Source organism: Caretta caretta, chromosome 10 (assembly GCF_965140235.1).
Source record: "Caretta caretta isolate rCarCar2 chromosome 10, rCarCar1.hap1, whole genome shotgun sequence".
Lineage (NCBI taxonomy): Eukaryota > Metazoa > Chordata > Testudines > Cheloniidae > Caretta > Caretta caretta.
In genome coordinates, this window is record NC_134215.1 from 47,972,078 (window position 1) to 47,985,933 (window position 13,856).

General features: G+C 54.9%; 1 protein-coding gene across 2 annotated transcripts; it reads left to right on the forward strand.

Annotated features, from left to right (window-relative positions):
• The first annotated feature begins 1,921 nt into the window (after positions 1 to 1,921).
• COMMD4 (COMM domain containing 4) lies at positions 1,922 to 12,298 on the forward strand. 2 transcript variants are annotated; one of them, XM_048867217.2, is made up of 8 exons: positions 1,922 to 2,082; positions 3,714 to 3,785; positions 4,448 to 4,513; positions 6,432 to 6,471; positions 8,401 to 8,520; positions 9,075 to 9,155; positions 10,682 to 10,858; positions 11,134 to 12,298. In XM_048867217.2, exons 1-8 carry the CDS (start codon positions 2,080 to 2,082, stop codon positions 11,172 to 11,174), a joined length of 600 nt encoding a protein of 199 aa, XP_048723174.1. In that variant the 5' UTR covers positions 1,922 to 2,079; the 3' UTR covers positions 11,175 to 12,298. The 2 variants fall into 2 exon arrangements, with proteins under 2 accessions (XP_048723174.1, XP_048723175.1); XM_048867218.2 differs by having other exon boundaries at positions 11,331 to 12,298.
• Positions 12,299 to 13,856: the final 1,558 nt, after the last annotated feature.

Here is a 13,856-nt window from a genome sequence, read left to right on the forward strand (position 1 = left end):
AGATGAAGGGTGGGGCAAAGGATGCAGCAAAAACAGGCAATGGAGCAGTGACATTAGCTCAGGCCTTGTCAGCCCCAAGATTAGTGTTTCAATATTTTTATGGCCATTTTGCTCCAGGTGCTTTGAACAAGAGCTCTGGGCCCAAGGGTAGAGAGATCTCCTAGGAGACTGTTTTTAAGGTGGAGAGGCGAGAGGTGGGTTCATGTGGGAGAGGAAATACTACCACTGAAATCCTATTGAAGCCAATGGGGGTTTTGCTACTGCCTTCTCCAGGGCCAGGATTTCATGCTACAAGGTTCAGCTTGCAACATTCTCCCATCATTTTGGGGGAGTGTGTGTGGGAGGGGGGCTAGTCACCCAAGCAAAAGAGGCAGGGAAGTTGGTGCGTAACCCACTGGATGTACCTGGCACCTGCATAGCCCTCCCCAGCTCCTCTGGGCAAGGTGTGGTGCTGGCAGGGAGCTGGTGCTCCTCCCTCATCCTCCTACCCTTCAGTATGCCCAGGCTGGTTCATTCTCATGTACAGCCAGAGAGGGAACGATCTTTCCATTGACCTAAATCCTGGGTGTGTGCGAAACGCTATACCCTAAGCCAGGCCCCTCAGTGGCCTCCTTCCTTTTAGACCCAGCTTCACCTCCCTCTGCAGAGCTGCTCTTAACTCCCTACAGCTGTGGGACACTGTCTGCACCAGGAACACACAAAGGGGACCAGTGTCCCAGTGCAGCATGGGGAGATTCCTGGCCAGTTACTGAGCGATAGGGAGCTGGAGAGGGGAAAGGTGTGCGGAGCTGGAGGCTGGAAAGCCAATAGGTGGCCAGGGAGATAGGAAAAGGCTGTGATCAGGAGCCAGCCCACAGCCAAAGCCAGGCTGACCTGACCCTCCCCTGCCCATCTAAGCTATTAGCCCTTCCTGAAGGCATTGATGCCCTCTCACCCCGTCCCCAATCCCTCCTGCATTCCCCACAGCAATGTTAAGGAAAGCATCAAGCTGTTCTGAAAGTGACTGCATCTTAGTAATAACACAGAACCACTCTATCCCCTAAAGCTTCCCCCCCCCCCCCCCCCCCGCCCCCGGCAGTGTGTCATAGGCACATTTTTGGAAGAGCTTGGACCAAACCTGCTCTGGATTCAGATCAAAATCTGAACTCCCCCCGAGACTGGACACGTTTGGATTTAGGGTTCCAGTCTGGCCCATCAGAGAGAGAAACCCAAGCAATGACATTTGGATCAGAACTTCCCTAGAATTTGGGGGAGGGGTGGAGTTGGGCTCCCATTCTTTGGCCTTTGTGACAATTACCCAATAAAACTGATCATTCACTGCTTTAATTTAGCGACAAAGTAGGGTGCTGGATTTGACTCAGCTCACTTTATCATCTGTCTCACTCATGACAATTGGTGCTTTGCCTTAAAGCCCCAACTCATGGAGTCATGAGATTATGTGAGAATCTCAGTTTCCATTTAACCCCCCCACCCACCATTTTCCAGCACCCAGCATTGTATAGAAAAAGCTTCAAAACTTAAGACCTGAAGCCTCAAAAACCAGACACCAAAGGAAAAGAACCCCTAACGGTCGTAGCAGTCTTTTAAAAACTCATGGTTTTTTTGGATGCAGTGTTGTTCCAGCTGTGTTGGTCCCAGGATGTTAGAGAGACAAGGTGGGGGAGGTGATATCTTTTATGGGATCAGCTTCTGTTGGTGAGAGAGACAAGCCTACACAGCCTGGCCCGAAGAAGAGCTCTGTGTGGCTCGGAAGCTCCTTTCTCCCACCAACAGAAGCTGGCCCCATAACAGACATCCCCTCCCACACCCCTTGTCTCAGGGGACTTGGTAACCCCCCAGCCTGGCAGCAGAGAAGAGCTGCCAGGGGCTGAGGCTCAGTCTGTGCAATAAGTCAGCAGGCTCCACGGCTGAAGTGTCACTAAATCTGCGGTCAGCTGACTCGGCTCAGCGCGCTGCTGACAGGCTGCGGCGCAGGGAAGTCTGTGGTCAGCTGACTGCGCTCCGAGATCAGCTGATGGCTTCCAGCCCTGGCGTGGGTGAGGGGTCCCGTGCCCGGCGTTGCAGAGTCAGCAGGAAACCATGGTGAGCGCAGGCGCTGGGCATGGCTGGCTGGGGGGTGTTAGGCCTTTGCTGGGATTTGGGGGCCGGGGGCGATGCAGAGCTGAGTTCCTGGGGCAGCGGGGACTCTGGGTACTACAACGGGAGCCACGCCTGAGGGCTCCCCGTTACTAGCCCAGTCCTTGGGGTTCGCCAGGCCAGTGTCACGAGCTTCCTAACATGTGCATCAGGGAAGGGGGAGAAGGGATTTGGGGTTAAACATTGTGAAGGGTCTGGCTTAAAAACTGCTTCCTCCCTCCGGTGACCTGAGATCAGTGGGGTCCCAGGAAGGAGTTGGAGCAAATAGAAAGAGCTGCCCCTTTGCACAGTGGGTAATTGGCCTGGGGAACCCACAGTGGCAGCCGGGGAACGGAATGACACCCCTTTGAGTTCTAATACCTCTCCTAGTTAAATGTGCTCGGGATAAATGAATCTCCTGCTTCAGGGTGCAGGCCAGTAGCCTGCAGGGGTCAGGAAGGAAACGCTGCCTTCCCTGCCTCACTCCCACCACCCAAAGTACTGCCCTGCAGGATGGGGCAAGTGACAACTCCTTGTAATGCATCTTTCCTCTGAAGCAGCCAGCACTGGCCAGGGCTGGGGGCAGGATGCCGGGTCTGATGGGCTGTTGCCGTAGCAGCACCTGTGTTTCTAAAGCAGGGAGTACTAAAGGCTTCAGCACTGGGTGTGCAGGGGAATGAGTGGGAGGGGAAAGGATCATTTCAGAGCCACGTTAATGTTAAACACTGGGGGGATCAGCCATCCTGCTCCCCTCGACCCAGATGTCTGCCCCCTGCTCTGAGCAGCTTATGCCAGGTTCTGTAGCCTGTGGACCTGTATACGTGAGCTCCCAGAGACTTGTTCCCTTGCACTCACTGCCTAACTGCAGCGGGTATAAAGCAGCTGCTCCAGGATGCAGGCTCATGGTCTGTACCAGCGTTTGCTGGGTTAAACTGCTGAAGCTGCGGCCTAACTGGCAGCTATTAGGAACGGAAGAGGTTTAGGAACAGGAAGGGGCCATCTGCCCTGTCCTACCTTCACCCCACCCCTTCATCAGACTGATCCCTCTGGGCATACCCCAGGCCCCTCCAACTCTTTCCTTCTCCGGGGATGAGTCTGTCTCCTTCAGACTCTGGGCCCAGTTCAGCCCTGGGGGAAGCCCTTTGAATTCAGGGCAGTTGCATCCCCTCGTGCCAGGGCTGAGCTTGACCAGCTGAGTCTGGTTGTTCTCCCCAGGAGCTTGCTCCAAAGGCTGACGGCCTCCGTGCACGGAGCCGCTGCGCCTGAGTTCGCAGGGGCGTTATACAGTGGGGACCCAGGGCCTGAGGAGGAGAGTTATTTGTACAGCTCTGGATCGACCCAGCTGTTGTCCGGCTCTGCAGCAGGCTCAGTCAGAGCAGAGACTGGAGATGAGGGCAGCCAAGTACCCAGAGAGGAGAGAAATCTGGGGGGCGGCTCTTCTGGTGCAATGGAGACAGGGCAGCGATAACGGTGGGAAATGAGGGTTCCCCTGCTCTGGCAAGAAGAGCAGGGCTGCCCTGCAAAGGACTCTCTGCCGCTGACGTCCCCTGGCCCAAAGGCCACCTGGGTCCTAATTGCCCCCGATCTTCTCCTTCCAGAGGTTCCGGTTCTGTGGAGACTTGGACTGTCCCGACTGGGTCCTCGCCGAAATCAGCACCTTGGCCAAAATAGTTAAGTGGAAACTTTCTCTTTCTCTGTCTTCTGGATCTTATCCGGTGCCCAGCACCCTGGGATCTGAGCACTTTTTGCTCTTAAACCCCCGCAGAGACAGTATCGGGTGCTGTGAAACCAGACAGTCAGCATGGAGCCTTGACCGTCGAGAGGGGTACGATGGCCTTGGGGAGCAATGGGAATATCTGAGTGATGCATCCCGATCTGAGCTCTGGGACTCGGGATGTCTGATGAAGGGGGAGAGCTCAGGTCCCTGAGCGACCGCCGTGAACTCTGCACCTGTCCCTGGTTGAGAGGGCGTCTCTAAGAGAGCGGGGAGAGGCTCGCGAAGTATGTAGAACAGGCTTTGATTGAGGGCTCGAGCAATACGCTCAGTGCACTATAAGAGCTGGCTGGGGCTTTAGCCTGAATGTTGCATCCAATGCTCAGGGAGTCTCTTTGTGGAATCCAAACCATGGTGTGCCCCAAAGTGGCAAGAAGCGAGTGGTTTATAAACAACCCAAACCACTGGCTGTTTGGCTGGGGCAGGGCAAGGTTGAAATGGGTCCCCCTGATGTGGTGTAAAGTGTGTGTTTTGAGGGGAGCTCAGACTCGTGCCAGACAGAGCCCGCCAGGCCCAGCACTGTGGTGGGGTTTTATTTTCTTGCTCTCTCCTTTCCAGTCCTCGGTGAAGCTGAAGCTCATCTGTGGCCAGGTGCTCAAGGACCTGCAGGGCGAGGGAATTGATGTAAGTGAAGGGCGTTCTTCTCCCACGTTCAGCCTAGCTGAGCCGGGATCCAGCGATCGCAGAGACTCAAGTCTCCCCTCCCCCTGGCTGGGTGGCGTGGGCCATGTCGAGCTGGCCAGCCTTAGGGCAGGCAGTGCGGTGGAGTGGGTGGGGTATCAGAGTGGGAGTCAGGACACCTGGGTTCTATTCCCAGCTCTGCCACTGATCTTGGGCAAGGTGCCTAAAGCCTGTGTCCCTATCTGTAAAAGGCCAGTGATACCCCCTCCCCCCCATCGGGGAGATCTGCTGGTGGAAAGGGCCGTATGGCTGCTAAATACTTACTAGTAAATATTAGTGTCTGTTGCTCTAAGGGTCCTGTGTGGTCTGCTTCACCTCATCCACCCATTGGCCCTGCCATCGCTAGGAGAAAGGCCGGTGGTTGACAACACGGATTCCCTTGAAGTCTTGCAGCAAAGGGGTTTGGCCACTAGGGGACATGGGGCTGAGCCATTTGTAACACCCATCGCATACAGCAGCTGACCCACTATTTGGATCATGGAGGTTCCCTGTAGGACATGCCTGGAGCACTAGCAGCCAGTGGGAATGGCCTCTCCTGCACCCCACATTGTGAAGGCAGCTTGGTCTAGTGGGAGACAGGAACCCAGGAGTCCTAGTCCCCGATAAGCCACGTGCCATGTGGCCTTGGGCAGGTTACTTAGGCTAAATCCAGTAGCTTCTGGTAATTTGGGTTCCCCCTTGAGACACTTCGGCCCCATTACTCAGAAGTGCTGAGCCCCCACCACTCCTATTGACTCCAAGTGCACCCAAAACCAGAGGCCCCTTATGGAATTGTTGGCCTTAGCCTGGCTCTACTTGCCCCATGGGGGATCTGCTAAGAGGGCTCAAAGAACAGGAGGACTTGTGGCACCTTAGAGACTAACAAATTTATTAGAGCATAAGCTTTCGTGGGCTACAGCCCACTTCATCGGATGCACCAAATGGAACATAGAGTAAGATAGAGAGAGAGAGAGATACAGATAAGTTGGAAGTTACCATACAAACTGTGAGAGGCTAATTAGTTAAGATGAGCTATTATCAGCAGGAGAAAAAAAACTTTTGTAGTGATAATCAAGATGGCCCATTTAGACAGTTGACAAGAAGGTGTGAGGATACTTAACATGGGGAAATAGATTCAATATGTGTAATGACCCAGCCACTCCCAGTCTCTATTCAAACCCAAGTTAATGGTATCTAGTTTGCATATTAATTCAAGCTCAGCAGTTTCTCGTTGGAGTCTGTTTTTGAAGCTTTTCTGTTGCAAAATTGCCACCCTTAAATCTTTTATTGAGTGGCCAGAGAGGTTGAAGTGTTCTTCTCCTGGATTTTGAATGTTATGATTCCTCATGTCAGATTTGTGTCCATTTATTCTTTTGCGTAGAGACTGTCCAGTTTGGCCAATGTACATGGCAGAGGGGCATTGCTGGCACATGATGGCATATATCACATTGGTAGATGTGCAGGTGAACAAGCCCCTGATGGCGTGGCTGATGTGATTAGGTCCTGTGATGGTGTCCCCTGAATAAATATGTGGACAGAGTTGGCATCGGGCTTTGTTGCAAGGATAGGTTCCTGGGTTAGTGTTTTTGTTGTATGGTGTGTGGTTGCTGGTGAGTATTTGCTTCAGGTTGGGGGGCTGTCTGTAAGCGAGGACTGGTCTGTCTCCCAAGATCTGTGAGAGTGAGGGATCAGCTTATGCTCTAATAAATTTGTTCGTCTCTAAGGTGCCACAAGTACTCCTTTTTGCGGATACAGACTAACACGGCTGCTACTCTGAAACCTGTCATTCAGAGGGCTCTGTGATCATTCTGCACCGTGCTGTGTGCCCCGGGAACAGAGTGCCCTGGGGCTGATGGACCTGCGTGTTGCTCTTCTCTTGCAGTATGAAAAGATCCTGAAGCTAACGTCGGATGCCAAGTTTGGTGAGTGTCGTTCCCTTTCAGAGCAGTTGGGTGCCCGTAGCCTGGGCTCCTCTAGTGCTGTCTGTGAGGCCGTCACGGTGGATTTGGCTCTTTGCCTCACCCACCTTCCAGGGAGCTTTGCTGGCTTCATTACTAGAACTGACATTCCTCTGTCTGTGCTTACGGCAGGAAGGCTGCGGAAAACCAGTGGCTTTGAGATGCTAGGCCAGGCTTTGGCTGACTCTTACCTCCCCCCCGGCCCATTCCACACCCCAGTGCCCTGGCCTGAGGACATTTTACCTGCAGTGTTTATGGGCGCCGGGCTCGGCTTTGTTAGCAACATTGTCTGAAAAGCGTCGCTGGCTGGGGTCTCGAGTGGAGAGGCACGTCCTGAAGCAGTGAAGGCCTGAAGAGTTAATGCTCAGCCATTGGAAACCAATGGTACCCTCTGCTTGTGAGCAAGCACAGGAGCCCTGCTAATCTCCCAGGGTCCTTGCCCCTGTTCTGTTTGGGGGAGACGCTGCTAATTGGCAGCCTGACGAGTTTCCCCTTCTCACTCCAGACGCTGCCCTGGCTTTATATTTTTGGGTGGTTCTGGGCCCTTGCGTTGGGGGATAACACCATTTTCCTGAGCGTGTGGAAGAGCCCTGGGCCTGATGGTTGTGGTGATCACAGTAGCAATCAAAACTTCCCAGGCGCTGCCCGAACAGCCCCCGTCCCTGCCCTGCAGAACTTGCTGTCTTAGTGTGGCAATGCAGAGGGGAGGGGATGGGTCCCAGGAACTCAGCCTGGTCGGCGCAACAAAGAGAAGGTTAAGGGGTGACGTGATGGAAACCTGTAAGTACCTACATGAGGAACAAACAGCTGATAATTGGCTCTTCAGTCCAGCAGACAAACGTCTAACATGAGCCAATGGCTGGAAGTTGAAGCTAGACCAATTGAGACTGGAAATAAGGTGTTTTTAACAGGGTCGTTAACCGTTGGAACAACTGCCCAAGTGCTCTCCATCACTGGCGATTTCTAAATCCAGATCTGCTGTGGTTCAAACAGGCATTAATTCAGGGACGCCCAGTGGGCTGTGTTACACAGATCAGACTGGACGATCGAGGCCAGATGGGACCATGATGTAAGCTGTGAAATGTCTGTTTTGGTTTTTATGAATGAGCTGACCCCAGCTGAGTTGCCGTGCTGTGGCTTGGCCCTTACTGACACTTGGGTCTGATGGTTGTGCAGTGTTAACCTTAGGCTTTGGCTGTATGAATGGTTAGTTTCAGCAAACCAGGGTGTAAATCGGCCACGTGCTAGGTGACCGGGTGGACCCTGCTCCACACCCCGAGTTCCGCAGTGCGCCTGGGATCCGCCCTGCTTGGAAACAGGAGTAGGTGAAAGTGCCCTAGGGAGCTGTTAGTCTGCAGCAGCAGGGTCCACGGACAGTGCACAGCTGGCTAGGGCAGGGCGGCTTTACACCCCTGCTTGCCACGAGCTAAGTGTTCGCTTAGACAGGCCCTTACTCCTCTGGCCCTTGGCCATTATTAGTATTTGGATCCCTAGCATCAGTTGATTCTAGTTCGACTTAAGTCCTGCCTGTCCCAGGCTTGTTTAAATCCTAACCTGTTTTGAGCCCTGCTGGTTGCATTGACTCCCCCCTCCCTCCCACATACATCAGTCCGCTGCCCATTGCTGCTTCTCACCCAGGTTGGTGACAATGAGTCCAGCTCTTTATGCCTGTTTCCCTGCTGCCCCTCGTGGCCCAGTGCGAGGCGGCATCTGTCTGTGCACCCTCTCTAGTCTCTTGCAGACGATGAACTGCAAAGGGCAGGCCACGTCTAGGGCTGTCGGATCCTACGTCAATGGACACGGACCCTTGCAAGGGTCTATCAAAGCTGCCTCCCTGCGGGGAAGAGCCCTGCTGCCATGCAGAGGCCCAAAGGTTTCTCCTCCTCTCTCCAGAGTCTGGGGATGTGAAGGCCACTATTGCCGTGCTCAGCTTCATCCTCTCCAGCGCGGCCAAACACAGCGTAGACAGCGACTCTCTGTCCAGCGAGCTGCAACAGCTGGGGCTGCCCAAAGGTAGGGGAAGTGCCAAGGGATGGGTCTCTTGGAGTGGGCTGCAGCACACTGGGGAGCCCTGGGTTTGGTAGCGGCAGCCTGACCCTCTGGTGCAATGTCAGCCAGAGGAGGGTGCTGGGGAGCAGAGCTGAGTCTGTCCACCCCGTGCACCAGGCTGTAACCCTGGATAACTGTGTCCTACCAGCCTTGCTCCAGCCCTGTGTGGAATTCAGTACCTTGGCTCTCGGGGGGAGGAGGCGATTGCTGCTGGGTTGTGTGTCCCCCGCACTCTCCCATCCGTGAGAAGTTAGAACTCGCTGTGTTAACCATCAGGAAGGACTTTGGAGCAGTAGCTGGGCCATCTTCTGATTGAAATGCCCTAGGGTACCATCATCCGCCCGTTATCCCATGTGCGCCCCAGTGTCAGCATCCTGTTAGAGTCCTCCTGCTAAACAGGCCAACTCAGCTGTTCGCAGCCAGGGTCCCTTCTGAGCCTGTTGGAACCGGAGTCGTGTTGTGCAGGGACTGATCTGATGCTCTTTGGTGGGTGATTTCTTGGTCTCTGTGTTTTGTAGAACATGCCACAGGATTGTGCCGGTCCTATGAGGAGAAACAGAGCCCCCTACAGGACAGCCTGAGGGCACGCAGCCTGAGATGTAAGCGTTCCCCCTCTAGCCGTGCAAACCTGACACTGCTCCAGGCCGCAGATGGGAGATGGTCCTTCAGCAGGGGTACAGGCCCTGCTGGTACCCACTGCCCCCACTCCTCCAGCTGTTCTCCTGTGTCCATGGATGGAAGTTCAATAGGACTTTCCCCAGCCATTCTCCTCTGGGACTTCCTGGGGAGAACTTGCTTCTGAGGGCTGTGGGACAGGGTCAGTTTGCTGAGGGTGACTGGGTTTTCAGCAGCAACAGAGGGGATGACCAGGAGCTGGGACCAGAACCCTGTTGTCTGACCCCCTTGGGCTGTGACCTTGTCAGCCCGGTAGGTTAGGAGCTGCCCAGGTTAGTTCACCTCCGGGACAATCCAAGTGCAGCAGGGAGTGGTGCAGGTGATGCACTAGGCCAGGGACGGGCAAACATTTTGGCCTGAGGGCCACATCGGGTTTCCAAAATTGTTTGGAGCGCTGTGCCTCCCCAAACAGCCAGGCATGGCCTGGTCCTCGCCCCATCTCTGACCCCCCCCCCCTGCTTCTCGCCCCAATGCCCCCCCCTGGACTCCTGCCCCATCCAACCCCCCACCCCCCTGTTCCCTGTCCCCTGATGGCCCTTCCAGAACCCCTGCCCCATCCAACCCCCTCCACTGTTCCCTGTCCCCTGACGGCCCCCAGACCCGCCACCCCTGACTGCCCCCCCTCCGGGATCCCTGCCCCCATTCAACCCCCCTGTTCCCTGCCCCCTGACCGCCCCACCCCCTATCCACAACCCTGACCACCCCTGGAACTCCCCTGCCTTCTATCTACCCCCCCCCCGCTCCTTGCCCCCTTACCGCGCTGCCTCGACAGGCAGCCCCGCCACGCGGCTGGAGCCAGCCACGCAGCACAGAGCACCGGGTCAGGTCACGGCTCTGCAGCTGCACTGCCCATCAGGAGCTCACAGCCCCGTTGCCCAGAGCATTGCGCCAGCAGCACAGTGAGCTGAGGCTGTGGGGGAAGGGGAGGGGCTGGGGGCTCCCCTCCTGGGCCAGGGGCTCAGGGGCCGGGCAGGAGGATCCCGCGGGTCAGAGTTTGCCCACCTTTGCACTAGGCGGTGCTCTGCCTTGTGAGCCAGCGCTGAAGCAGCGCCCCAGCAGGGCATTGCAGGACACTGCGTTACCTCTCTCGGCCGCAAAGGGAGACAGAGCTGAGGCGGTGCTAACCGCTTGGACTCATGGGAATCTTTGCAATGAGGGTTGTGGCTGGGATAACACAGCTATCTCGGAGCGCTCCACTCCACTGACCGAAACTCCCTTGTTATTTCAACTGGAGACATTTCCTTCCTGTAATGTCTTACATTGTCGCTGTGGGCTGGTAAGACAGTTGCTGTGTTGCACACACACCAGAGGTGGCTGCATTTCAGGGGTGTGAGAAACCGCTTAATGCTCTTGAAAAATGCTTCCCAAATCCATATCGCTGGCTCGTGCATAGAGAGAGTGTTTTACACTGACAGTGCAAATCTGAGACTGGCTCTGCCTCTGTCCTCAGTGAACCGTCTGGACTCTGTGTCCTGGAGGGTGGATCACACACTCAGCTCCAGCGAGCTCCAGCAGGTCAACGAGCCCCTCGTGCACCTGAAGTTCACCGTGCGAGACGGGGACCGAGGCGGGACGGAGCCCTTTGCCATGACCATGTCAGCAGAGAAGTTCCGGGTCTTACTGGCAGGTGAGTAGACAGCAGACGGGCAGCTTGGAATCGCTCGCCTCGTCCCTGCCCTGCCGGCTGGTGCTTCCTTTCCTGTGTCCCCTCTGCTCCCCCTACTGGCTGGGGCAGAGATCGGCTGTCTCCAGTCGTGTCATTTCTCTGTTCCTGCTCACAGCGGAGAGGTTATTCTCTGCCCTGCTGTGACCAGTGAATTGGGAACCGGCTGCAGCGTCCCCTGTTGAGATCCAGGTCATTCTGCCCCCATTGGCTGTTTGCATCTCCTCTTCCACTTTCAGAGCTGAGACAGGCCCACGCCATGATGAAAACTCTCAGCTGAGGAGGGCAGCGAGCGTGGAAGGAGCCAGCTGATTGTGCAGAGGCCCATCGGAGAGTCTGGTGGGTGCGGTTCCTCCGCTGGGGAAGCCCCTCGCTGCACACAACTGCAGACACTGCCTGGGCAGAGGTTGGACTGGGCTCTCTCCTCCCTTCTCAGATCCCTGCAGCTGAAACTGATGACTGCTCTTCCCACTCTTGCTGGCTGCTGTCTCCGCTGCCCACCTCTCTTGCTGTCTCCTGCCTGCCCCTCCTCCAACCTGCCTACAAGCCCTTGTGCTTCCAGGACCCCCACCCCAGGACCCATCCCCAGGGCAATGGTGGATGTGGGGGTTGGTGGCTTCTGCATCTGCTAACGAGATCTCCACCTCGAGACCAGCTTCAGCTCGGAGTTCCCATAACAAAGGTGTACAAACCCTTGGGCCATGCCACCGTGTTACATACACACACACACACACCTCCGGAGAATACCCAGGCCTGCCGGCTGGAGGCTAGTTTAACACTGAAAGACCCTGAAATCCCCTGCCCAGCCCTTTGTTGGTAGCTCTGTTCCTGAACAGCTGCAGGGAGCTGATCTGCCCTTTTGCTTCTGCCTGAATTGTCTCCTGTGGCTACTCCAGGGCAGGCGCGCGGGTTCCCATGTCTCCTCTGGAGACGTAGCGTGCTGCAGCCCACCAAACGCTGCGGCTAGGCCAGCTCCACATCACCTGTTGACTGAACTCCTGCAGCAATCCGGGATGGCTGGGGCAACTCTCCCAGTCGTACATAAGAGGTTGGGAAGTTTCACCAGCTGAAGCAGGTGGAGTGTTCTCTAGTCCCTTCTTGCTCCCCCGCATCCCTCCCCTAAAAAGCACTTTGCCACTGTTCTTTCCACTTCCTCTAAAGGAGCCTCTTGCCTGTGGGGGGGGTAGAAAAGCTGCATTTATCTTTCCTTCTCCACCCCCAGCCTCCCCCTTCCGCACCTACCACCTTTTCAAGGGCAGCTCAGTGCATGGAATAAAGGATCAGCAGGAACATGCATCTGTGAATCTCTCCATGCGTTTCCGGTTGGCCTTGGCACATGAAGCCAGTTATATGTAGTTTCCTGTTTTGCCAGCGGGATCCAATAAAGCCACGTGGTTAACAAAGGTAGCGCCCCACAGAAGCGTTTTTAATTTGCACTGCTGCCTCCCTTGTTACCCCTGTGCCCTCATTTCTGAAACCCTCATGAGATGGGGAACAGAGACTTGTCTTTAAATAACTGGAGTAAATCTTAAGTCAGGGATCAGCAACCTTTTGCACGCGGTCGGTCAGGGTAAGCCCCTGGCAGGCCATGCCAGTTTGTTTACCTACAGCCCCTGTTGGCCTAGAACGGCGAATCGTGGCCAGTGGGAGCTGCAATCGGCCAAACCTGCGGATGCTGCAGGTAAACAAACCGGCCCGGCCCACCAGGGGTTTACCCTGATGGGCTGCATGCCAAAGGTTGCCGATCCCTGTCTTATCTATTTGAAAGGGAGAGACTGATGCCGCAGGCAAAATTAATCATACTGGCAGGTACTCTGTAACCTATTGCCAGCCCCTGCAGCTTTGTCAATGTCTCTCCATCCCACATACACCCTCCCTGTTCCTTCAGTCCTGACCTTTGTAGAAACCAGAGCCAGCGTAGGCAAAGTCCATAAACTATTCACTCACCCCAGCCTTGTCTTGTAGCAACCCTGGCTAGTCCAGCCGTTGCCCCAGGCACAGCTCTGGTAACACAGCCATCGAGGGACCAGTTGGGTTTTGGTAACTTCATTTAAATTGTGCTCCGTTTACATTGGCCCCTGCCACTGGTGCCCTATTGTGCTAACCCCCTTTCCTGGCTACAGCTCAGGGTTCTGATTTACAACAACTTCACAGCTTGGGGATCATGCAGTTGCTCCTTTAGAGCAAAGTCAACATAGCCCGAAGGCAGTGAAGTGGGTAACCATTTTAACTTTGAAATAATTTGGTAAATTGCTGCTGAACAGCAAAAGACCAGGGCAGCCCTGTATTTTTAAGAACAAGGCCGTGGTCCATTGAATTGAAAGGCAATACAATTAAAATGGTACAAACAATAGCTTGTTAGGTATTATTAACTCTTCTATCACACTTTCAGAAGTAAATCTCAACACACTTTAAAAAGGTGGTCAGTATCATTATCCCCAATTTACAGGTGGGGAAACTGAGGCAGTGGGGGGGGGGGGAGTGACTTGCCTAAGGTCAGCCAGCAGAGGAGCTGGGACTGGAAACTAGTTATGAGTCCTAGTCCAGAGGTCTGTCACCTCAGCCACACTGCCTAGGTCACACAACAGATAACTAACTGTTGTAAGATAGTGTGGCAAATAGCTTGGTAAGATTTACCTTAGTGTTATACATGGATAAGAGTAGCTTGGGGGGTAGAAGATAGGGTAAAAGTTGTTACAGCTACCACACATCAGTGTGCTTCATTCTGTTGGTCTCTGAAGCTTACGCTGGAGGCAAGATTAAATGGTGCTGGGGTGGGGAGAGAGAGGAATCATCTCTATGAGAGAAGTTGGGGCATGTTGTGACCTTGTGCCCAGCAAGTAGGTTATGAATAACTCTGCTCTGTAGGCTGGCTCTGGTAAATCTAACTGTGGGGCAGGGAGGCGACCCATCCGCACAGTGCACGGGGAAGCTGGCAGCAGTGCTGCTGAGGCGGTAGCTG

What these genes read in the sequence shown, in the direction of transcription:
- COMMD4 (XM_048867217.2), top strand. An exon ending in AACGTCGGATGCCAAGTTTG is followed by an intron (nt 6,472 to 8,400) that starts GTGAGTGTCGTT and finishes TCCTCTCTCCAG; the next exon opens with AGTCTGGGGATGTGAAGGCC. An exon ending in GAGGGCACGCAGCCTGAGAT is followed by an intron (nt 9,156 to 10,681) that starts GTAAGCGTTCCC and finishes CTCTGTCCTCAG; the next exon opens with TGAACCGTCTGGACTCTGTG.